Here is a 24,881-nt window from a genome sequence, read left to right on the forward strand (position 1 = left end):
AAGCGCAATGTCTCTTCAAAAGTCTTTGCCAGCTTTCTTTTCATCAAACTGTGGAAGCAGATTTCTCAGCCTGCTAGCTTACATGAGGCGCAAGCTGGCTTTTAGTATCACCCTGCTCTTCTGACTGGCGATATTGTTTTATTCCCCTACAAAAGGATTAGGAATAAAATAAGCTTGTTTACAACATTTAATTATTTCTCAAGCTTTTGATATCAAAGGAGCTATATATGAGCCAAGCTATATAATAATTTTTATAGATCCCAATTTAACACTAGTGCTATGACAATAGCTTTGAAGGACTTCTATCCTTAAAAATTAAAGTCTCTTTCTAAGCCATATAAATCTGGCCTGCACAGATTTATCTTGCCTTTTTCCCCTATCTTTTAGCAAAACTACTTGAGGTTTTAGAGTAGTGTTTTGTGGGTTTTGGACCATTTCTCCTAGGACATTCTGCATGTAAAGAGGGTTACATTGTCAAATGAGTTTGAGAAATGGTCCATAATATATACTTCTTTTGGAGATTGACAATGCTCAATAGCAAATTGAAACTGAAATGTCTTACAGTATAGAGGCCTGTTAGCCTTCAGCTAGGCATTACCCTACTGAATATCTTTCTTTAGTTTACTGACAACTTCGTATGAACCACCCACTATGCTCATTGTTGTACATGCATTACTTCATTTAGTCCTCACAGCAGCCCAGTGAGACAGGTACTCTTGTATCCATTCTCCAGAGCAGGAACTGAGGCCCATCGAGGTCAAGTAACTGGCCCAAGGTCATAGAGTTAGGAATCAAGAAAGTCTACCTTTTAAATCAGGTCTGTCTGATGCCAGAGACCAATCTCTTAGCCATCAAGCCCCCACTTTTAAAAATAATACCTATTAATACACTGTAGATTTTAGAAGACTCAGTTGCATGTCAAAGGAAGCAACGTCCTCTGTACTGGTGGTTGTGCAGTTTGAGTAGGAACAACTAAACCTGTGACCAATTGTGAAGAGGGAAGAGGGAAGGAAGAAAGGAAGGGAGGGAGGGAAGAAAGAAAAAGAAGGAAGGGAAAGGGAAGGGAATGAAAACACCTTAGCATCATTATGGGGGGAAAATAACAGTTATGTTTACCAGAACTTCTCCCAAGTTTGTATTGGTTATATTAAATAATCTTACCTTTGAGTCCGTGACCTGGCTTCTATGGCCTACCTCTTATCTGCCGTATAACCTATGTGGGATAAGTTAAATCATTTGATCTCCCCAAGACTCAGTTTTCTCCTCTGCAAAACAGAGATAACAATCCCAAGCCTGTCTGAGCTGTTTGCATAGTGTGAGGAGCAAAAGAGTTAAATGTTGTGAAAGTACTTTGGAAAATTTTTAACTTGCATCATGATATACTACAATAGTGATTTTAAACATTTATTTTTCAGCCAGAGGGCTCCTTGTAAAAATGAACTCTTAAGGGGAATCCCAATATATGAACTAGATAAAAAACAGAGCTGACTGTTGAAGCAGGGATGGGGAACCCAGGGCTTCCCTCCTTCCCCTGACCCTTTGCCTACCTCCCATGGAAGTGGTGAAGGGGCTCCACAGATGCCCTAGGGCTCCATGGAGCACCGGCCTAGCAAAGTGAGGGAGGCGAGACTGCATTGTGGTCTTGAGCAAGTCCACTGGCCTGTTTCTCAAAGGAAGGGCTTGGCAGAAATGATTCTTCAGGCTTCTTCTAGCTCTGACATTCTGGAAATCTAAGTTTCTGGATCTTATATCATTAGAGAGAAATGTCTCCTTCCACACTGACTAAAACTGCCCCACAGAGGCAACATCGTGCACATGCGTGCACTAGGGATAAATCTGGACCCAGTGTCCTGATAGACAGGCCTCTGAACTGTCCCAGCACCAACAGCGTCCACTGTCTTGGTGTTGGATGCCCTCATTCTCTCAACAAACATTTCCTGAGCTGCTTCTCTGGGAAAGGATGTGCTGCACTAAGAAAGGGATCCTAGAATGAGTAGACCTCTGGCCTTGTCCACGAGGAGCCCACAGCATCATGGAGACACGAGGACAGACATGCAAACAGCTCGACCACGGGGCTCTAAGGGGAACCTACATGAGGCACTCGAGGGTTGGCTGGAGCTACTGGAGTGCAGAAGGGCATGGCCCTGTGGTCAGCCTTCCTGGCTCAGATCCTGGCTCCACGGCTCTCCTGTGGGCTTGGAAAACTTACTTCACTTCTCCACATCTCAGTTTTTTCACATTTAAAGTGGGAATGATAACTAAGTACTCACTTCATAGGTTTTTGTGAAGGTGAAAGGAGTTAAAACATAAAAAGCACTTAGGAGAATGCCTGAAACACAATAAGCACTCAATAAGTGCTAACTGATATGATGCCCAGCCCAGGCCAAGGCCCCTCTTAGCAAGAACAGCATAGTCGTGAGAAGCTGCCTCAGCAGACTGATTGCCAGGGTCCCAGGCCAAGCTCAGCTACTTTCCACCTGCATCACCCTGGGGAAATTAACAAACTCCCCTAAGCCAGATGAAATGGCACAAAAACTGTAAAGCACTTAGCCTCTGACATAGCAAGAATGTAATCAGTGTTGGCAATTATTATTATTGTTGTTAACAGCAGTGAGGTCACAGGGAGAACTGTTTATTTCCATTGGAGGGACTGGGAAGGACACCCAGGGGAAGGTGACACTTGAGTTGACTATTGGCCTGTGCCTCTGTTTTTGTGAGCCTGGGCTGAGCTCTGGCTGTTGGGGGACCTGCTCGTCCCTCTGCACATGCTCTTCCAGTTCACCATCCTTTTTGCCCTTGGCATCTACAGCCATCAGAATAACCACAAAACAAAACACAACTGTCTAAAGATATATAGAGACAAAGACGGAATTAGGGGTGTGTATGTGTATGTGTGTTAGCCATGTCATTCTGCTCTCCTCAAACCTTCCATGACTGCCTGTTGCCTTCAGAATAAAGTCTACACTGTTTAGCCTGGCCTTGAAATCCCTCTGCTACCTAAACTCAAGTGTCCAGTGTCCTCTTGGGCTAACCCTATCTTCCACCAAGGACCCACTGAACTTATACATCGGGGCAGATTCCTGCCTTCACATCTTTTATTCTCTGTGACCTGAAAGGTCTGGGCCCAACCCATCCATCCCTTATGACCTTAAGCCTTGCCTCTTCCTGCTGCTTTTTTCCCAACATAGGTCCCCACTTGGCTTCTGTTTCTCTGAACTCCTTAGGCACAGGCTCTCTGAGTCACCCACTTGTCACTTCTGGGGCCATGTGTATGTGTGTGTCATGTCTTCCCAAGTAGACTGGAGGACTCTCAGAGCAAGGACTCTCTCTTAGGCTTCTTTGTATCTCTCTCAACCCTGCCACGCAATACCACCAATGTTTTAGCTCAGAGACTTGCACACGATAAAGATTCAATAAATATTTGCCGAAAGACCTTGGAAAATGAGTCGGGATAAACAATTTCTGATTTTCAAGAAAATAATGTTGTCAGCTGCTAGTATTTGTAGGCACTACTTTATGCTCAGTATTATAATAGTTTATAATTGGGAATAAGAGAAATGAATAAATAAAAGATAAAGTAACCATCACCTAGGAAATTAAATCTAGGTGGAAAAATACAATTAACTAAAAAGAAAGCAAAGGGAATGCAATGTTTAAATCATATGATTCCAACTACAGCTCAGAGTGAGCTCGGGAAGACAAGGGTTAATAAATGTGGGGGGAAGAGGGGTTTGGCCTTGTGAACACTGTGGGGAACTAAATCTCCGCAGCCATGGCTTGCCTGGTACTAAACAGTTTAGCTGCATCAGCAGTTAAGCCCTCACCCCTCGGAGAGGGCAGTTGAGCCCATCATGTTGAGGATTTCATGGGGGCAGGACTGGGAGGACCTAGAGTGCATCTTGCCTCTTGTTGTTTTTATCTACCAATACTTTAGAGCCCAAGTGTCCAATATTGCATGGTGATGCTGAATTCCTTGCTTTCCTGTCTGGTGTTGGCTGGGTGGCCCAGAGTAGGCCAGTCCTGAGGAGCCTGGCTCACCTTATGTCACCACCTTCCTCTCATTAACAGATCGGTTACTGGAGTGAAGATGATAAGTTTGTCCCTGCAGCCACCGATGCTCAAGCCGGAGGGGATAATTCAAGTGTTCAGAATAGAACGTATATCGTCACTACAATCCTAGTGAGTACTCAGTCCTTCATCGAGGTTATCTGGGATGCAAGCTAGACCAACACAAAGGTTTTCCCTAGAAGTGAAAACTGGTCATTCTTCTTGCCCAAACCATGACATAGATAGAAGGAGGGAGTGGAAAAAGGAATTTCCTGGAAGTCAGAGGTACTGTTTTCACTCTGGGTCTGCCACTATTTCACTTTGTGCCCTTGGATAAGTCACTTACCCCCACTTGGAGCTATAGTTTCCCCATATATAAAATGTAAGGGTGAGACTAAATTGTAGTGGTTTTCATATTCTGCCCTCCCTTAGTAGAAGCTATTTTCAAAGAAAGTCTCCTAAAGTCCAGCACCTAAAGTAGATATAAGTGAAGCTGCTATGATTTTCAGTGATTGAGCATGAGAAACCTCGAGCCTATTTAGGGTCTACTTCACCAACATAGTGGCCCCAGAGGTATCTCCAAAAAATACAAGAGCTCCTAGAACATAATGTGAAAAGTGTGCACTGCTTCTCAATGATGAAACATTCTTATTTTAACAGCTTGCTTCCTTAACCCAAGAAGTTTTGTAATGGGGGGAGCAGAAATGCAGGAAGTGGATTTAGGGGCTACAGAGACTTTCCCAAAGTTAACCAATGTTGGTGACATTCTCTTCTGACATGCCAAAGCCCTCCCTACTCATAACCCATGTTCTCTGTCTCCCCATTTCTCTACCAGGAAGATCCTTATGTGATGCTCAAGAAGAATGCCAACCAGTTTGAGGGTAATGATCGCTATGAGGGCTACTGTGTGGAGCTGGCGGCAGAGATTGCCAAGCATGTGGGCTATTCCTACCGTCTTGAGATCGTCAGTGATGGAAAATATGGAGCTCGTGACCCTGACACAAAGGCTTGGAATGGCATGGTGGGAGAGCTGGTCTATGGAGTAAGTTCCCCCAGGGTGGGGAATTGGAGGGCAGAGGCAGAGGGTTTGACAGTAAATCATTTGGTGGTTAGCTGGTCCTGCCCAACAGATGCCTATTGGACCCCATAATTTAGTATTGTTGCTGCTGAAAAGATGAGGAGTCCAAAATCCAACATCTTAAGACATTTTTTGTTCAGGTTTCTGGATCCAGCTCCCTCAACCCTATTCATCTCAGTCTTGTGATTTCCGTTGATCATCATCCAACACAGGTGATAGTTTAACTGCAAGATCAGTTTTCCCAAGGCAGACTGCTGAGTTGTCACTTCCCTGCTCAGTCATTTGTGGCTCCATCAATATGAATTTCTTCCCTAGTGTTAGGTGCACCCTAGATCCAACCTAACTTTCTAGTCACTTGCCCAATACTCCCTCTCCTGCACCTTCCATTTCAGCCAAACCACCCTGAATCACTCTTTTCTCTAGAGTGCTCCCTTCCATTCTGCACCTCTAAATCCTTAGCCCCCTCCAAAACCTGTATCAAATGTTACTTTTTCCAAGGTGTCATTTCTTTCTCCCCATAACAGATGTGAACTCCCTTTTTAACTGTTCTTTCCTTCTCCTGTAGAATTTAGTTTCCGCTTCTTTTATGGTTTACCCTGCCTCGTATAATGGTTATCTGTGTAACGGGGGTGAGTCCACTCCATCTTTATATCGCTCACTATGCTTGAAATAACACCATGCACAACTGCTATAAAATCTTCAATAAACTGAAGCAGTTTTGAGAAGCCACTGAATGCCTGAATTGTTTTAAGTATTTAGGGAATCATTGAGAAGTAAAAGATTTGATCCGTGTCCCCAAGGATCTTAACATTTTATGGAGTAGAAAAAACAATAACAGAGAATAGTAAAAAAAATGGCATAGAGTCAAGGAGTCTAAATTGTATGGTTCAGGCAAGAGGCTAACATGAGTTTGTCTAGCCCTCAAGAAGGATGTAGAACTTGAAAAGTGGCCATACCAAATAGAGAAAAAGGCAGCCCAGGAATTTCTAAATTATAAAAAATAGAATGATGATGGAAATAAGTAAGGTGTGAGAGGAGACTGAGAAAACACTGATGATTTTTGTAGAGGGCTTGGGTTGAGGAGTAGTCAGGGATAAGTTGGGGAGGAAATGACAAGGGGAAGAGTGTGGGTTGACTTAGTGGGCATTGGGAGATCATGAAGGTACTTGAGTAGAAAAACAACAAAAGGCAACACAAGAAGAATCCAGCCACCACGTGCAGGAAAGGGACCGCCACAGCTTAACTCATAGAAACTGAAGACTCCAGGCTGGGTCTTTGAGATGAAGTATATGCCAAGTCTCAGGTTGATGTTGAGTTCTGTTCAGGAGGTAGAAACCATTTTTAAATCTCATTGTCTCATCTCAAGTCGGGAGGAGTCATGATGGCCAGGAGAGCCATGCAAAGGGAATTCAAAAGAAAAAAGGAGATAGAATAAAGACAATCTTCCCTAGGAAGGTGGCTTTTGAGATACCTGGGAAGATGGTTAGTGAGTTGAAGAATGTAAAGTTCTTCTACCCTTTCACCTCCCTCTACTACTTCTCACTTTGGGAAGTTCCATTGATGAAAGATAGAGAGCTGGATAGTTAATGCTGCATCTGGAGACTGGTTTCCATGGGAACCTCCACCAAGCGCTTAAGGTCATCCCCATGGCAACAGCTATGAACTATTCCCCTCCACCAGCATTCATCTTTACCTTCACCCCATGTAATGCGATTCCCTTAGTAAAAGGCCAGTGATCTTGGCAGAACAATGGCATGATCATCCTGAGAGCAAGTCCCTCAATAGCCAGCAGTCAGTGATGGGTCACAGGTTCCTCAGTAACAAACCAAAGTTTGTTAACCAAAGGTAACCAAAGTTACCTCTGGATGCCTCAGCTGCCAGCCCTCCCCCGTTTCCTCCTCTCTGCCAGGCTTGTCCTTCTGTCCAGTAAAAGCTGGTCTGAAGACTCCACGATGGGCCCAATTGGATGCCCTCCCTTGATTTTCACTTTGGCTTTTCTTTTCTGTTCCCCTGAGGAAGAATAGAGGAGTTTGGGGAAGTATCTCTCAACCACAATCGGCGAGGTCAGAAAAAATTTATTTGAGACCTCCAAATTTATTCTGTTCACGCCTTTTAAATAGCTAAGCCAATCAGGGTTTCTCTCATCTTTCTCTTGCTCCCTCTTGTTCTTATCAGCAATTGTAGTAGTAACATTTCAGCATGCAGTATGTGCTAGGTGCTATGCTAAAAACCCACATTATTTCATTTAGTCCTCCTAACAACCACATAAGGTGGACATAATTATTTTCCACATTTTTTAGATAAGGACACTGCAGACCAGGGAGGGTAGATAATTTGGCAAGGACATACAGCTAGTAAAAGCAGAGTCAGGACATCCAGCCCTGGCCTTTGTACTCCAGGCTGGGACATACTGCCTCTGTAGAAATCACACTCTCCATGCACTGGACTGTAAGACCAGTATTAACTGGTGGTGAGAACAGCAATAGCGTTCTGCATTCTTGCATGGATATGACTTTATGCCTTATTCCCAAGTGACTTTCTTGCCTGTTCTTTGTCACAGTGAAACAAACAGAGTGAACTTTGGAGACAGAAACCTATATTTGAGTTCCAACTCTGCCGACTTACTGGCCACATGGCTCCTGCAAGCCATTGAACTCCTCCGAGGGTCACCCCTGAAAACCAGGGAAAGTGAACCCTTTATCACAGGGCTGGGGTGGGGGGCGGTATTCACCTACACAGTGTCTGGTTCAGAGCAGATCTCCATCCCCAATAGTTTTCTTCTCTTTTTGTGTTTACCTACTGCATCAAAACTGTTTACTCTCTTCCTGGGTTTGTTTCTAGACATCACATATTTTGTTTTGGGATCTCCTAGGTGAGTGATTCTCAAAGTGTGGTGTCTGGACCAGTAGCACATCACCTAGAAACTTGTTAGAAAGGCAAATTCTCAGGTCTTACCCCAGACCCACTGAATCTAGAAACTCTGTCATCTGTTTTTAAAGCCCTCCAGGTGGTTCTGACGCATGCTCAAGTTTGAGAGCCACTGTCCTAAGATGTCAGCTTAAGTAAATAATTTTGAGCACCTGTGAAATGCTCACACTTCCTGGTACTCTCACATATTTGAATTCTTTTGACTCTCACAAAACAATCCTGTCAAATGTGTAAAGCAAAAATTATTATGTTTTTTAAATGAGGAAATTGATATCCAAAAAGACAACTGTCCCACTGAAGGCCACCGGGTCAGTGAGTTGCAGAGGAGAGCAGCCAGGTCTACTTTGCCAGGTCAGCTCTGCCCTTGACAGATCCTGCAGAGCTCCAGTAATTCCCTCAGATGCTGGAAATGAACTCCCGAGACCTCTCAGTCAGTGTCAAACAAGCGAAGACATTGCTGCTTTGCACAAACCACCTTCCCTCTTTGGACCTGAGCTTCTTATCTGTAAAATGAGGTCATTGAATGTAGCATCTCCCACTGTGTGTGTGTCCTACACACATGGGTCCCTTTTGATGCTCAGGGATCCACGGCCAAATATTTTGGAAATACTGCATCTACTTCCCCTTCTTGGAAATTCTCAGGGTGTAGCAGTTTTTTAAAAGATTCTGAGAAGTCCTGCCTCAGAGCAACCTGTTTAAATTGTGTTTCCCAATGTTTATTTTCATGTTATACTTATTAACATCCTTCCAGAAATAATGTTCCGTGGAACAAATCTTGTAACTACTAAATGAACTAAGCACTAAGATGATGCGGCTTTGTGATTTTTCTAGTCCACAGTCTTTTTTATCAACTCAAATCAGGAGGCATAAAACAAATCCATTCAATTCCCTTTACCACATTCAAAGCTGATTTTATCCACCTTCCTTTTGGTTTAGTCCCTCTAAGTCATTTTTTTTGCTTTATCCCCCCGTTCCTTTTCTATCTATGTTAGGTTAGAGAGAAAAAAGTAGGTATCTTATTCTTTGCAATGGTTTGTAAGTGTTTGTAAAAGTTACCAAGATTTATGCACTGGGTATAAGGAAAAAAAACAGAATTACTACAAAATTCACACCTGACTCCGCATCGCCTTATAGACAGTTTCTATAAGTGAGAATTTAAGCCATTATGGAGTCAGGCTTTTTATTCCACTTAAAGCTCCTTCTCAATAATCCCAGCCAATGAGAGTAACCAGAGGAAATCTTCTCTAAGCAACACCAGCCGGTGGCTAAGTGGAGCCCTCATCTGCACAGCATCTGTCACCAGCCTCACATCTGGACTGTTGGCCAGCATCATAAGAGAAAGCCATTCACCTCAAACAGGCTTAAATAGACATGCCCCTCATTTTAAAAATGAATGTTGTGGCATCTGTCCATGGAACCCTCTTGGGTTTTCAGGATCTCTTGATCTCAGGCCAACAGAGCAGTGGATTTTGTTGCGTAGATGCCATCCTTCTGCCATTAGGGAGAGGTGGGAAAGACAGAAGAGCAAGGCTGGTGATTCCACATGCTAAATACCCAAGGATGAGCATTTCTTGCAACCTTTTTATGTGTATTTACATGCTGGATTTGAATTTTAACAATTGAATGATTTATGTATTTCTGAGCAGTCTTCCTAAACAAGATATTTGTGATGCTACTTTTCCTTCTCTCTGCCAGGCCTTTACTCACATGATTCCCTCTTCCAGAGCAACCTGTCAAAATCGTACCCCTCCTTCAATGCCAAATTTATATGTCACCTCGTATGCATAATGCATAATGCAGCCCCAATCTCCCCAGCCAGAATTACTTCCTCCCTGGTCTCCTGTGGCATTTTGTATCTCTTGAATAGCACATATCTAGCCCACCTTTTAGATTCAAAAATTGTGTGTGTATGTGCATGTGAGTGTGTGCATATACCAAGCTCTCCTACTAGTTTGTAATTCCCTGAGTGTAGGGACCGTGGCTTACCTACAGCTCCAGCCTAGGGCTTGCACATAATGAGTGCCCAATAAATGTTTACTGAGTTAAACTTATCTCCACCATCTTGTTAGCCAGGACTATGTTGGTTGCAGGTAAAAGAAACCCAGCTCAAACTGGCTTAGGCAAACAGAAGGATTGGTTCATGTTCCTGGGGACACACAGAAGAATATATTGACACATGTTCCTAGGGAGACCACAGTAAACCCTCAATTTAGGGTGGCCCAAATTATTTCATCATGGATCAGCTTCTGCATCTCTCACTCTGACTGTCAGGGCTACTGCTCATTAAACCAACATGGGTCCTATGCCATCCTTGAATGAATCACTCTGGCCAGGGGAATGGAGTACACTGATGGCCAAACCCAGGTCATATGCTTCACCATGTAACCAGGATGATCAGCCCCATTTGAACAAAAGGACTGAGAGTGAGGCAGCAGTGGTTCTTCTACCAGAGGAAGGAGGCATGGCTGCTGGGTAGGCAAAAACAACAGATATCACAACAGCCCCTTTCTAGTAAGGTGAGGAAGACTCCTCTAACAATTAGAACTGTCAAACAGTGGGATAATCTCTCCTGTAAAATATTGAGCTGATCATCCATTTGTCAAAAATATTTTATAGAGAGTAGGAGGAGTTGGTCTTCTAAGCTTCTTTCCAACTCTCACTTCCTTTAAGATACAAAATAATATTCACAGTAAAGAGAAAAATAACAGAGAACTGCTGAGCTCAATTGCATTTTTTCTTTTCTTGTATTTTTTTGCAGAGAGCAGATGTGGCTGTGGCCCCTTTAACTATCACCTTGGTCCGGGAAGAGGTAATAGACTTTTCCAAGCCATTTATGAGTTTGGGGATCTCCATCATGATAAAAAAGCCACAGAAGTCCAAGCCGGGGGTCTTCTCCTTCCTCGACCCTTTGGCTTATGAGATCTGGATGTGCATCGTCTTTGCCTACATTGGAGTGAGTGTCGTCCTCTTCCTGGTCAGCCGCTTCAGCCCCTATGAATGGCACAGTGAAGAGTTTGAGGAAGGGCGGGACCAGACAACCAGTGACCAGTCCAATGAATTTGGGATATTCAACAGCTTATGGTTCTCCCTGGGAGCCTTCATGCAGCAAGGATGTGACATTTCTCCCAGGTGAGTCAGCTCTTCTCAACTCCTTTGCTCAATGCTGCATTTTTCCTAGAAAAAACAAATACTGGAAAGTTAAGGGATAGGAATTATTCTCAGACTTCATCGTATTCAGTTTTTCAACTATGCTTACAGTCAACTGTCCCTTGCGTGCTGTGGATTATCTGGATGCCTCCTGTGTCTGGGCCAGCTCTGTCTGCTATCTGGTTGATGTGTTCTCTCAAGATTAATAGGCATAATCATAACTTTGATGTTCCGTAGCTGAAAGGCACAGAGAAAGTTTGGGGGGACAGTATGGTATAACTAACATTTATCGAGCACTTACCATATGCCAAGCAAGGTTTTGAGTCCTCTACCTGCATTATCTCATTGAATCTTCACAGAAGCATAAGCTGGACTCTCGTTATCTCCTTTTATACATGAGGAACCACAGAAATGTTGAATATCTTGCCAAGGTAACACAGCTACTAGCTAGGGGAGTTGAGATTCAGACCACCATCCTATACTACTTCTGAATGGTGGAAGGAGCACTGAATTATGAGTGGGTTGTACCACTGGCTCTAGCATGCTCTGTGGTCCTGTGCAAGTCACCTGACCCTAGGAGACCTCAGCTTCTTCATCCTTAAGAGAAAAGGGTTCTCTTTTTCTTGGTTCTGAGAAAGACCTTGGAAATCAGCTAGTTCCAAAGGTGATGTAAATTTGTTTCTTGTGGTTCAAAAATGGAGTTTCTCAGAGGTGCCTCAGATATTGTACTGAGTGTACTGGGGTGACCAAATCAGTGAGGAGGTTTCAGCCCCCAACGTGGAGCCAGAGTGGCTCCATTTTCGTCTGTTTTATATATTGGACTCGTGAATACTTTTCTTTTGAAAAGAGGATTCTGAAGCTAAGAAAGAAAGAAAGGAGGAAGGATGGAAAGGGGGGGCAGTAAAAGAAATGTGAAAACTACCAATCTAGACCAATTCCCACATTTATTGACCTCCTGTCTTTGTGTGTGATGTTCTTTCAACTACATTCTAGAATGTTGATGCCACAAATCCCCTCCAATTTATCTGATAAATAAGCATTGACTGTATTTCCTTTTATAGTTGCTTAATGTCTGTAAACTCTTTTTCCAATAGGCAGTCCCTTGTGGATTACCACGTTTCTAAGGCATGCAGGGAGGCAGGGCTTAGAGATTGGCTGCTACGGATAGATTCACACATGCTCTCCCCTTCTGGGGGCATCATTGCATAAATATCAAGGCCTCGTGGACATGTGCTGGAGGCATCTTCACTACCTGTCTGTTTTGCATTTGAGTGTCAATGAGGACCAATATTCCTCAGTAGCAATGGACTAAAACCTGCCTAAAGAGCGTCCCTCAGCACTCATTTTGCCTGCTGTATAATTTAGATAGTCTCATCATTCACCATTATAATGTTGTTTTTCTTTAAATAAGAAGGCAGTCGGGGGAGAGGGGTGTGCGTGGGAGAGGAGGTGTGAGACTGGATGCTTGGCCAATACTGGCAAACACATGGTGAAGAGTAGATAGAACCAAGCAGGGGAAGGGCTTGCTTAAAAATAAATCATGCCAGTAGATAAACAGTGGGAAGAAATGGTTCTTATCTAGTCAGTATAATGTAGGGCCATCAAAGCAGGGATGTGTCTGAAAAGACCCATGGAGTTGTTTTTTCTCCATTATTTCTTCATCCAGTGGGCACCTTACTTCCTAAGTATGGCACCCTTGTGGTCTGACCTGAAACTCCCCACCTTGCCTGCAGAGGTCTCACGTTGGCAGCCCACAGGCTGAATCCTCTACCAGGCATGTTTTTGTTCCATCTGCATGGAGTTTGGCAATGGTCATCCAAAACTGAGTGGCAGCTGCCCTCTTTAGCGGATCCAGGCACTCCCTACCTCACCACCGCCCCCAGCTGACTGCCTTCATTCTTTTGTTACTCAGCTGGCCCCTAAGAGGGTGTTTGAGGTTGTGACTGGCTGCAAGAGGATTTTCAAACTGTGTTTCCAGGACTTATGAGGGTTTCACTAGTGTATCTTAGAAGCTGACATTGAGGTGAAGATGAGACTGAATAGGGACGTACCCAGCCTCCCTCCTCCCCATTTTTAATAGAACAACTCCACTCTATGCCTCTGTTTTTTCACTGGTAAAATGGAAATACTAGTTCCTACCTCAAGTATTATGGTGAAGTTTAAAGGAGATTGATACATATAGAACCCACAACACAGTATCCAGCCAGCACATAGGAAGCACTATAAAACAGATGCTATTTTTTATTATTTTATCAATTTTGTATATTGCGCTTCTATTAAAACTTCACTAGAAGAAAGGGTGCTCACCCTGATTTAAAAATCAGTGGGCTTCTCTCTTCTGGGGAAGGCCGCGGGCAAAGAAGAAACAGCCAGCATTTCAATCCAGCAATACCTGGATTCCTAAGGCTCCTCCTCATAGGAACCGTGAAGAAGGATTTGTCACTTTGAATTAAAGGGTCTGACAGACATAGGAGTAAACTTACCAGAATAAGGAGCTGTATCCACTTGAGATGGACTCTTCCTTATCAGGCCTACCCTGGCCAGTCACAGAGCTTAGAGGCCTGTAGAAATACCCTGAGAGTCAGAATATACATTATAATGTTTCTTGGAAATATATGCTAAAGAGAAAAGGCGTATAGTTCATCTCACTACAGCCAGACAAAAACACAAGGATGCTAAGGCAGTGATGAGAGCCAGGACCAGGCAGACAACTGCAAACACCAACAGAAGCTTTTGTTGCTGTTGTTTACATATTTCCTGTTAAAGTCAGCAAGTTTCATGAGCCTCTGATATGCGCAGCACTATATTAGACACTCTGGGTGCTATAGTGGGAGGTACTTTTAAGGGCTTGTATATGTTAAATATCCTTTCAAATGAGCTTCAATTAATTGTTCTTTCTATTTACTTAAGGAATATATCATAAATCCTCACTAATTTAGAATTTGGGGAACTAAGTTCCATCTGAATTGCTTGTATCTGCACTCATACACAAGTAGCTTTATCTCTTTTTAATATCCTCAAAGTTCATGTTAATGTCTATTAACCAAAATCCAACAAAATGTGGCCAAATACGGTTGTCTACAAGTAACAAAATAATCTGACCACAGTAATATGAACAGATAAAGAGTTATCATTCTTGCATTATAAGGAAAGTGGAGGCACACAGTGGCTCCTGGTTCAGTGAAACCAGGATCAGCTGTTCTGTGATTCTCTTGGCCTCTCCTTCATGTTCACAAGATGGTGGCTCCCATATTGTGTCCATATTCCAGCAGCAAGAAGGGGAAGAAGTGTTACCAGCCATTTCTGTCTCTTTGGATCAGAAAAACAAAAGGGTCTGGTTATTGTAGGTATGTATTTATACAAATATGAGAGGATTAATCAATCAAATGTTTTAACTGAACACTTTCCAGGATCTAAACCTGGCCTCGGGCACAACGCTAAGCATTATGGTAGATGTGAAGCAAGAAACATGAGTTCAGACCTCTAGTTTTGCAAGTCAGTAGAAGAACCAAGATACAAGAAAAAAAGTAGATAATAAAGCAGAATGTGTATTTGAATAATTCCCAAGTACAGGTTTTATAGTCAATAGGTAGGAAAGAGAGAAATGATCTGGGCTAGCTTAGTAGAAAAGGAGAGACTTGGGCTGGTCCCAAGGGATAGAGCTAGACTTACAGAGGTGCTCTAGGTAAGGTGGTCAGGGAGATGGGGGGAGCCCAAACGAAGAAGGGGAGATGACTGTGCTTTAAGATTGAGTATCCTATTATTCAGACAGACCTGGGTTTGAATCCTAGTCCAGCAGTTATCAGCTGTAAGACTTGAGCCAGGAACTTACCTGCAAGCCTCAGCTTCCTCAACTTTAAAAAAGGGGATATTTATACTAATGTCACAGGATTCTTACAAGAATACGGGAGCAAATGGAGGCTGAAGTGTGTCGCCTAGTGCCTAGCATATACCAGGAGTTTCAAAAAATCTTAATTTTCTTTCCCTTCTTTTGGGTTAATCACTTCCCTTCCTTTCCACTTTGTCCCTGGCCTCCCACCAATCGTTTATTCTCTGCTAAGAGCTTTCTGAGACTCACTGACTTGCATCTTCTTATCTGGCTATACTCCTAGCCCAGCACCGGCCAGAGGGAAGTCCACAGGCTATTCCCAGGAGGAGGAGGAAGACTGCCAGGTGCAGTGTTATGACTCGAGGATATTGGCAGCATCACTCATTCCATCCCCGGGTTGTTTCTCAGTTCAAGCCTGAATAGGAACTGGATCTGAGCTCCTGCCTGCTTCCCTAGCAAAACACGTCTCCTGGGCAGCGACCCTTCCCTGCCAAACCACACTGCCCACTAGTCCCCTCCTGATCTCCTGGGCACCTGGCTTTGTTTCTTAGTGGTCAGTATTACGATGGTTTTCTCTGTATCCCAGAGTGACAGATAATAGTTTTGCAGGACTTGTAAATATGCAGGGCATGAGCTCTGGCGTTAGACCTGGGCTTAATTCTGCCTCTTACACTAATTCTCTGTGTGACCCAGGGCATCTGGCTTTGCAACTTAGAGCCCCTATTTCTGCATAACAAGCCACCCCAAATTTGTGGCGTAAAACAACAGCCATTTTATTATGCTCATGGATTTTGTGGGTTAGGAAATCTGGAAAGGGGCACAGTGGGATGGCTTGTACCTGTGTAAAGATGTCCAGAACTTCAGATGGAAAAACTAAAAGGCTGTGGATGACATGGCGACTGGGGGATGGAATTATCTGAAGGCTCACTCACTCAGCGTGATGGCTGGGGTCCAAGAACGAGGGACCAAGGAGAAGCAGGTAGAAGCTGTATCACCTTTCTTGACCCACCTTCAGAAGTCACATAGTGTGACTTCTGCCATAGTCACAAGCCCAGCCATATCAAAAGGGAAGGAACGTATATTCTACTGTTCAGTAGGGCAAATGTCAAAATCACATAATAAGAAGAACACGTGGAATGAGAGAGGTTGTTGTGGCATATTTGGAAAATACAATCTGCCACACCTTATGTAAAGGTAAAGATAATAGTTTTTGGAATCATTGTGAAGATTAAATAAGATAAAGTATTTAAAGTACTTAGCATGGTGCCCAATATGTAATAAGTACTCAATAAAAGGCATATATTCATTCATTCTTTCTCTCTCTCTCTCCAAGTAGAGATATATACACATATATATGACATTTATAGTCAGTGCTTATTAATGTGTAGTCACTACTTATTAATATTTCATGTCCATAACAGTTGCTAGCAATTATTTAAGTTAATAAATCTATAGATTAGACCCCTCATGAATCTACAGAATTGAGCCTTAAAAGTTGGGTAGTTTCTTGTCTAATCATCTCATTTTATACTTGGGGAAATCAAGGTTGAGAGAGTTCACATAGCAGGTTCAATTAACATGGAGCATTTTATAATCCAGACTTAGATGAAGCATTTTTGTTGAAAATAATTCAAGTGACCCTTAACAAACAATGAGCAATTTTTCAAAAGATTGATGTTTAGATTTCAACACCTTTCTGGATATGTAGGGCCTTGAACTTCATCAAAATCCCTGGAGACAAATGAAAAGAACAGGAGGAGCGCGAGAGCTTGATGTGTTCTCATTTTGCAGATCTGAGCACTGAAATGAGCCAAGTCACCATCTTCGCTTTTCTGAGACTATATGTATTGTTCCTGCTCCCCATAGCCAAGGGTCCTCATGTTTAGGCAGTATTTGTTCAGTGAATCAGCAAAGCAGAACAACCAGAGTTAGCAAAATTGAGTTGCTGTGCCTTTGCATCCCTGCACTGAGAAGTGGAGCCAAGGGGAACAGAACAAAAGGGGCCTGGTTTGTTTTTCCTCACCAAGGTTTTGTAGGGAGCCTGGCTGGACAAGGACAGGAGTCAGAAAATATAACTGTGGCCCAGTGACCTTGGGCAAGTCACTTCTCTTCCCAGACCTCAGATTTCGCAGTCTGAATGATCTGACATTCTACAATGGAAAGTGTTTACTGAGCCCCTGTGGTGAGTCCTCTCCTTAGTACGATGGAGAATACACATAAATAAGAAATGCCAGGTCTTTGCTTACGTGATGTTTATAGTCTAATTGGGGAGATAAGACTAACACACAAGGAACAGTGAACTTACAAAGCTCAGGAGTATCTTGGGTCCCAAGTGCCATCCATAAGTGACCCCAAAGGGAGAGACGGATGTTGGTAGAAGGTCAGTCCTCATCCATCCATCTGCCTGGAGAGGGAAAAAGGGCAGATACAACATTAAACCACAAGCAAATCCATCAGGCTTCCTACAAAGCCAGTGGCTCTTACATTTCACAATATGTGCTACATCAGAACTCAAAAGGGAAAGGAGAATTTTCATACTTATGTAGAGAAGACTCATAGTTTATTTTTTAAAAACTTCGACCTCTTTTTTAGTCAATGGGCTTTTCCCTCTTAAATTTGATATAACATACTGAAGAAAAGAAGATTTTAATTGGAGTTAGGTTTTCCTCATATCTTCCCCCTTTGACACACAATTGATTTTATTCCTTTAATTTTATTGAGGTATAGCACACAAATAACTGCACATCATAAATATACAGCTCAATTTTCTTAAAGTGAAAACACCTGTGTAATCAGAACTCAAATTGAGAAATAGAGTACTACCAGAATCTCAGGCACCTCTTCTCATCGCTTTCTCCCTACAAGAGTAACCACTATCCTGACTTCTGACATCATAGATTAATTTTACTCACTGAGCTGTTTTTGAGTTTCGTAAGTGGAATCATACAGTACATACTCTTTTGTGACTGGTTCTTTCTGTTCAATATTATATTGTGAGATTCATCCATGTTATCACGTGTAGCTGTAGACCATTCATTCTCATTGTTGTGTAGTATTTCATTTTATAGATATACCACAATTTATTTATCCATAAATAAATCCAGAAGTGTGACTATCTTTGCAGATAAACATTTTGGTTGTTTCCAGTGTAAGGCCATTAGAAATAATGCTGCTATAAATGTTCTTGTAAAAAGTCTTTTGGTGAACAAACGTGAATTTATGTTGGGTGTCTACCTAGGAGAGGAATTACTAGGCCACATTATTTATTATTTCCCTTTATAGATTCTGCCAAACTGTTTTCTGAAAACAAATTTGTACTCTCATCAGCAATATACATGAGTTCCAATTGCTCCACATCTGCCTTTTTCATTTTAGCAAGTGGGTGTGTTATAATATCACATTATGGTTTTAATCTGCATTTACCTGATGACTAGTACCTTTTTTATGTTTATTAGCCATTTGTATAGCCTCTTTTATGAAGTACCTTTGTAAATATCATACCAATTTTTTTGTTAGGTTGTCTTTTTCTTATTGTTGTGCAAGAATTCTTTATGTATCCTTGATACACATCCTTTTTCAGATGTCTGTATGATCAATATCTTCTATTCTGTGGTTTGTCTTTCACTATCTTGATGATGTGGTATGATGAAGAGAAATATACAGTTGTAATGTGGTCCATTTAACAAGTGTTTTCCTGTATGGCTAGTACTCTTTGTGTCTTGCTTAAGAAGTCTTTGCCTACCTCAAAGTCATGGAGATAGTCTTCTATGATTTCTCTGAAATTTTACCTTTCACATTTAGATGTATGGGTCCTATAGATATGTGCAAGGTACAGGGTCAAGATTTTTTTTTTTTTTTTTTTTGCAAATAGATATCCTATTGAACTAGCATGACTTGTGGAGAAGGCCATCCTTTCTCCCACTGCCTGCCCCTTTCTCATAAATCAGGTCACCAAATACATGTAGGTCTGTTTCTAGACTCTTGATTCTATTGATATACTTGTCTATTCTTTCCCGTATACCACCCTATCTTAATTACTATAGCTTTATAATGTCTTGATAACTTGTAACCAGATGTCTGGAGAAGCTTGCTCATGGGTGCTGAAACAGAGGCTGGATGATTCCATTGCAGGTGGTGGTGGTGTAGAAGAGATTCTTGTATGAGATCATGTCAGCAGTGTTTTTCTAACTGTGAGATACTATGATTCTGTTGGAGCAGCAATGATTGTGGTTCTTCTCAAAGCTCTAGAACAAATCAACAGCTGAGACTCAGTCAGTGATTTTCTAGACAGTGTTTCAAAATACCTAAAAGTTATAGATAAAACTCAGGACACTTGTGAGTAGAAAAGGCATCCTTTAGCATCCAAACATGGAGCATGCAAAACTCTAGAGACTGCCAGAGCAAAGGTGGATAAGGATTAATTCTCTTTCATTTAAATTAACCTAAAAGAAAAAAATTGCATGTCAAATGAGATAGAAGATAGTGGAGAATAAAAAGGGATGTGTTGTACATTAAAAACATGGTTGCTTTTGTTGACTCTTAGTCTCAACTCAATGTGTGAAGAAAGCTGTGGATTGAATTGGCACACCATAAAAAAGATAAACAAGTAAAAAATGTAGATTTTTTTCAGATAGCATGTTTTGTGACAGTTGAGTCTAAGGGTATTACTTAGTAATGGATGTGTTGAGGCAGTTAAAGTAAGGGTATTGACTGAGTGGTGAATCACCCAGCTCTCTGCACACGATAAAAGTAAAAATAACTCACAGAAAAAGCAAACTCATCCATAGTCTTGAACCACAGAGCAAAAACTGTTCTGTGCAAAATTTGGTTCCATTGCATCTTGTGAATTTTCCACCCCTGCTTATGTCAACTGTGGTGAAACACTATGGCTTTGAAAATGATAAACAACACTCCCTTTCTGTTGCAGCAAAACAAAACCCCCACATTCAGTAAATCAAAACTGTCTCAGCAAAAACCGAAAAATTCCATCATTTACTGAAACCTCTAAAACCCTCAAATTTGTTTGAGTACTTCTGTAAACAATTCAATCAATCAGTGTTAGCAAAAGTACATGTTAGGCACCTACAGGGGACTCAGGACTGGGGTAGGTGAGAGGGAGATTCCCAAGGAGAATAGCCTGTGGTCTCTATACACACACACACACATCATTATTTCCTAATTAATTCAGTGAAAAAAAATGCCTGTTAAATAATTGAACATTCAACACATGGTGCTAGCTCTCTTCTCCCTGTCCTTCAGCATCATAGCAGCCTTCACATGCTATTACAGTTGCCTTTTCAATACTTATCTCCTAGATAAGACCATTGCTTCTGACATTTTTTGTGCATAAAAATTATTTAATGATCTTGTTAAAATGAGGGTCGAATTCAGTAGGTTTGGGGTGGGGCATAATATTTTTATTTCTGCAAACTGCCAGGTGAAGCCAATGCTGCTAGTCCAAGAGCCACGTTGAGTACTAAAGCTCTGGGCTGATTCTGAGCTCCACGAGGGTAAGGACCCGCCACTATAACTCCAGCACCTACCACAGAGCCTTGATGGATATATGTTGAGTGAAGAAATGAATGAATAAATATTATTTGTGATTTTCATTTATCAATACATTTATACTGGTTGACATAAGAAAAGGTGAACAGTATGGGCATAAATATAGAATAAAAATAGTCATGGCCTGATGAAGAAGGCACGATGGAGAGATGTAGGAAGTAAAATAGATGGGAAAGTATTATCAAATTATCAAGGGTTTTGAAAACCAGGCAAAGGACTGAATATTAGATAGGAAATGAAGAGTAAACAGTAAGTTCATAAATAGGAGAGTGATGGGCTGACAATTTTCTTTTGAGATGCTTAATTGGGTGGTATTTGGTAGCCTGGGAAGAAAACCAGTAGGCAGCATATTGTTGCATTAATCCAAAAAGGAGATGATAAGGTATCAGACTAGCTTCTGGGTAGTTAAGAGGGTAGAGATACTGATGAATACCACCTATATTTCAATGGTATGATCCATTCTCTCCCCTTATATTAGACTGCAACTGCTGTGACTCAGCCAAGTCATCCAGAGCACCGTGACCTAGCTTTAGCCATTTGAGGGTTTAGATCTCAGACTCTGAGGTAACTAGCGCACAGGGCTTTGTCGGTCATGAGGCCAGATGTGCCTAGAGACAAGGTTCAAGTGAGAAGTCCTCTGCTTCCGGGCTCTCTCCCTAAAGTCTGCTCTGCACACTTCAAATCTAGCCCTTTAACCACTTTGATCAAACTCGAATTCTTTCCCAACACTGCAGGATAAAGCCTAAGCCTATTAATGTGGCCTTCAAAGTCTTTTAAAATCTGGCCTCTACTTTCCTAGCCTCATCTGTATCTCTTTCTTCCTCCCTCTCCTGCCTCTTTATCTCTATCTCTACCTCTCCTATATTCTGGCCTCTCTTATGTTCTGTTCCATTCCAAACTCCCGGACCCTCTTTGAATTTTCACCTCTCTGTCCCTTTGCCTGGAGAGTCAATCCCATCACTTCTCAGTCCAGTGGACTCATTCTCTAGAACCCTGCTCAAATATCATTTTCTCAGAAGAATCTCTCCTGATCTCCTCCACTCTACATGCTGGGATAGTCGATAGCTCTTGCCTTAGAACTCCCACGTATTTTTCATGTATTTCTACTAATTCTTAGGACATTGTCTGTGATTCTACAATTTCTCTCCTTTCCTCAACTAGAATGTGAGCTCCCTAAGAGCAGGACCCAATTTTTACTCATCTCTATATTCTAGTTTCCAGCAGAAGGCCTGGTGTATGGCAGTCATTCCATAAATGTTCCATGTCTGTATATGGCACTCATGGATGTCCAGCAGTGTCACTAAGGTTGCTGATAAGAAAACAAAAACATTTGCAGAGCTGCCTTGTGACATGCCATACAGAGCGTGAGCAATCTAAAGCAGAAGTAAGGGGAATCCACGCTATAGTGCTCTGGTCAGTAGACAAAGTGGATCCAGTTGCAGACACCAGGACCATGGAGAGCTCCCAGTGAGTTGGCCTGACTCTCTGGGCCCTATAATCTGAACTCACCGTAATCCCTATTTTACTCTTGTGAGACCAAAGAAAGTCAGTGGAGCATATTTGCGAGCCACTGATATAAACCATGTGAATTACTGTAGAAATTATATGTTGTATTATGTTAACTAGGCTGGTTACTGCTACTTCATTACTTGATAAAGAGCAGACAACAGAGACTTTATTCATATGACACCAAATTCTTCATTTTCTGTAAATGTCACTTAAAATAAAGTGATAATAGAAATGGACTTTACTTTGAGATAGAGCCATTCCTGGAAAACTATATGAACAATCAAGTTTGGGCTAATTAAATTCTGATCTAACTGCGTCAGGGGAGTGTGGTATTTAAATCAGTGTAGTCTTTGATAAAGATCTCCTAAGTGTCTCTTGTACCAAACTTGATTTTCATGGGTTTCAGTATCTCAACTCAGAGGATGTCTGTATTAAGGGACCCAGAAGAATCTGAAAAGGCAAGTGTTTTACAGCATTTTCCTTTGCCAGATCACCTCTCTCAAGGGAAATCAAGTGAGTGAAGCAAATTTGAGTTACTTTTAAAGAAGAGTTATTCCTCCTTAGCAAATGGAACATTAAACAAAGACCCGGTGGTTCTGTGATCACCTCAGTTTCCCTCAAATTACCACAGTTGCTGGTCATTCGGTCCTTTGAGTCACCCTCCGCAGTGGGGCAGTTGGAGTTAAATTAGATTCGTTTCCCTGTAATTCCATTAATATTTTCTTAAAAGTTGAATGAGAATAGAAAAACAGTTGCCATGCCAAGTCTTTTTCCAGCTATTAAGATCTTCCTTACCTTAAGGTATTTTATATAAATTTGGCCCCAGGTTTTCTTCCTAGTCCCATTCTGAGTTTGAAAAATAAAAATGCAAATATTATCCAGAATACCATTAGCCTTCAACAATGTACATAACACAGTGCTAGATAGTAGAGGGGAGAACAATATTTATTCAGTGTTCAATGAATATTGATTGAGGGCTCACTAAGTACCTGCAAAAGAAATGAAAGACATGGTCCCTTGTTTATAAAAGAGATTGGAGGAAAAGAAGAAACTTGCATTTATTGATAATTTACCGTGAGATATACATTGTGCTAGGATTTGCACGTTATCTCATTTAATGAACTTACAATTTAATTTAAAAAGAATGAGAAGGATGATGATAATAATATTAACAATGATAACATTTGTTTAACACTTACCATGGCATGACACTGTTATAAGTGCCTTGCATGCATTGTCTATTTAGATCCTTAACAACCCTCTGTTAGTCTGTAACAAGCCAATACCTATGAGGTAGGTTTAATTACCCCTGCTTTAAAAAAAACAACTGAGATTCAAAGAGGTGAGGGAGCTTCCTCTAGGTTACACAGCTAATAAAGTAGGGAGCCCAGATTTTAAATCAGGTCTGACTACCTCCAAAGTGTATGTTCTTAAACACCCTTTATACTGTCTCCCTTATAAATCACTTAGAAATGCCAAGATCTGTCATGTTCTGACCTGAACTCCCTAGAAAAGCATCTGTTGTCCAATTTAAGCTGAACTGTTCACTATTCCCCAATCACATCTGTGCCATTTTTCACTTCTTGTTGGTTGTGACTCTTGGAGTTCTTATTCTTCGTGGTGGAGGAAAGCTCTGAGCTTGGTATTGAAGAATGAATAAGACTTCAATGATGGGGGAAGGAAAAGTTGGTTCAAGTGAGGAGAAGAGCAAGCTCACAGTCCTAAAAAAGTAATAAATATGGAGCATGTAGCCTAAGAGTGAAGCCATTGGAGATAGTTTCTGGGATTGTGGGGTGGCATGGGGAGAAGGTGAAGGGCCAATCTGTTCTGGCCCCTGCCTGTCTCTCCAACCTTGGAGCACTTCTCTCTGCCTCCCTCTTGTGCTGCAGCCACAGTAGCCTCCTTTTAGTTCGTGAAATGCTCCATGCATTGCCTTTTCAGCTCAAGACATTTGCTTTTCATTTTTTCCACCTGCATGTTTCCCTCCTCTGCCCCTACTTTCCCGAATGTTCACAATGGCAATTAAGTAACTTATTGCGTTTTTATGCACTAAATGACCATCACCCATGCTGGAATGTAAACTCCACAACTCCTGTGTATGTAACATCCTATCCAGCAGCAGGTGTCTAGCATCTAGCCTAGTGTCTGGCTCATAGCACATGCTCAGTAAGTATATGCTGAATGAGGGGTTCCTCTTACCAAGGATTTCTCTAAGAACAGAGATTGTCCTTGATGTTTCACCAGAGTAATTGTGGAACAACTGAACAAAAAACGAAAATTGCTAAGACATGATAGCATCTAGCTTCCTAGTTGTATTGGCTTCCAGGGTCGCAGCCAAGGTGGATATCATATCCCTACATGTATGCAGGCCAGGCTCAGTCTGCAACTTGAATCAGTCCACCATATAGTTACTTAAATGCACTGCTCTAGGCCCTGTGCTATGCGCAAGAGAGGGATACAGTGATAAGGAAGGCACATTCCTGCCCTCAAGGAGTTCACGGTCCAGTAACTAGGCAATTACAATGCAGTGCGATGTGTACTATGTAAGAGAAAGAGCAGGATATCATGGGAGCATGGAGAAGGGACCTAAACCCAGATTAGGGTATAGGCCAGGGAAGGCTTCCTGGAGGAAGTTGCATTTAAGCTAGAACTTGAAAGATGAGTAGATATTACCCAAGTAAAAAGGCAAGGAAGGGTATTTCAGGCAGGAGGAACAGTAAATGCCTTGTGAGCCATTGTCAGGGACTTGGATCTTTTTTATTTATTTTATTTTTACTT

At 41.9% G+C, this 24,881-nt stretch overlaps 1 protein-coding gene and 2 long non-coding RNA genes across 6 annotated transcripts; 1 reads left to right on the forward strand and 2 right to left on the reverse strand.

Moving 5' to 3' along the window:
- The first annotated feature begins 3,772 nt into the window (after positions 1–3,772).
- GRIA1 (glutamate ionotropic receptor AMPA type subunit 1) lies at positions 3,773–11,186 on the forward strand. The gene is made up of 4 exons (XM_058550681.1): positions 3,773–3,784; positions 4,069–4,179; positions 4,883–5,089; positions 10,812–11,186. Exons 1-4 carry the CDS (start codon positions 3,773–3,775, stop codon positions 11,184–11,186), a joined length of 705 nt encoding a protein of 234 aa, XP_058406664.1.
- A 123-nt stretch (positions 11,187–11,309) lies between these two features.
- On the reverse strand, positions 11,310–13,760 carry LOC131407950 (uncharacterized). Its single transcript, XR_009220693.1, has 2 exons — positions 13,684–13,760; positions 11,310–11,437 (listed from the first exon to the last, which is right to left on the reverse strand). It is a non-coding gene; the product is annotated as an uncharacterized LOC131407950 (long non-coding RNA).
- A 583-nt stretch (positions 13,761–14,343) lies between these two features.
- Positions 14,344–24,879, reverse strand: LOC131407933 (uncharacterized). 4 transcript variants are annotated; one of them, XR_009220691.1, is made up of 4 exons: positions 22,899–24,879; positions 22,710–22,804; positions 17,335–17,433; positions 14,344–14,509 (listed from the first exon to the last, which is right to left on the reverse strand). It is a non-coding gene; the product is annotated as an uncharacterized LOC131407933 (long non-coding RNA). The 4 variants fall into 4 exon arrangements; XR_009220692.1 differs by lacking the exon at positions 22,710–22,804; XR_009220690.1 differs by having other exon boundaries at positions 22,730–24,879.
- Between the last annotated feature and the right edge of the window lie 2 nt (positions 24,880–24,881).

This window comes from Diceros bicornis, chromosome 1 (assembly GCF_020826845.1).
Source record: "Diceros bicornis minor isolate mBicDic1 chromosome 1, mDicBic1.mat.cur, whole genome shotgun sequence".
Lineage (NCBI taxonomy): Eukaryota > Metazoa > Chordata > Mammalia > Perissodactyla > Rhinocerotidae > Diceros > Diceros bicornis.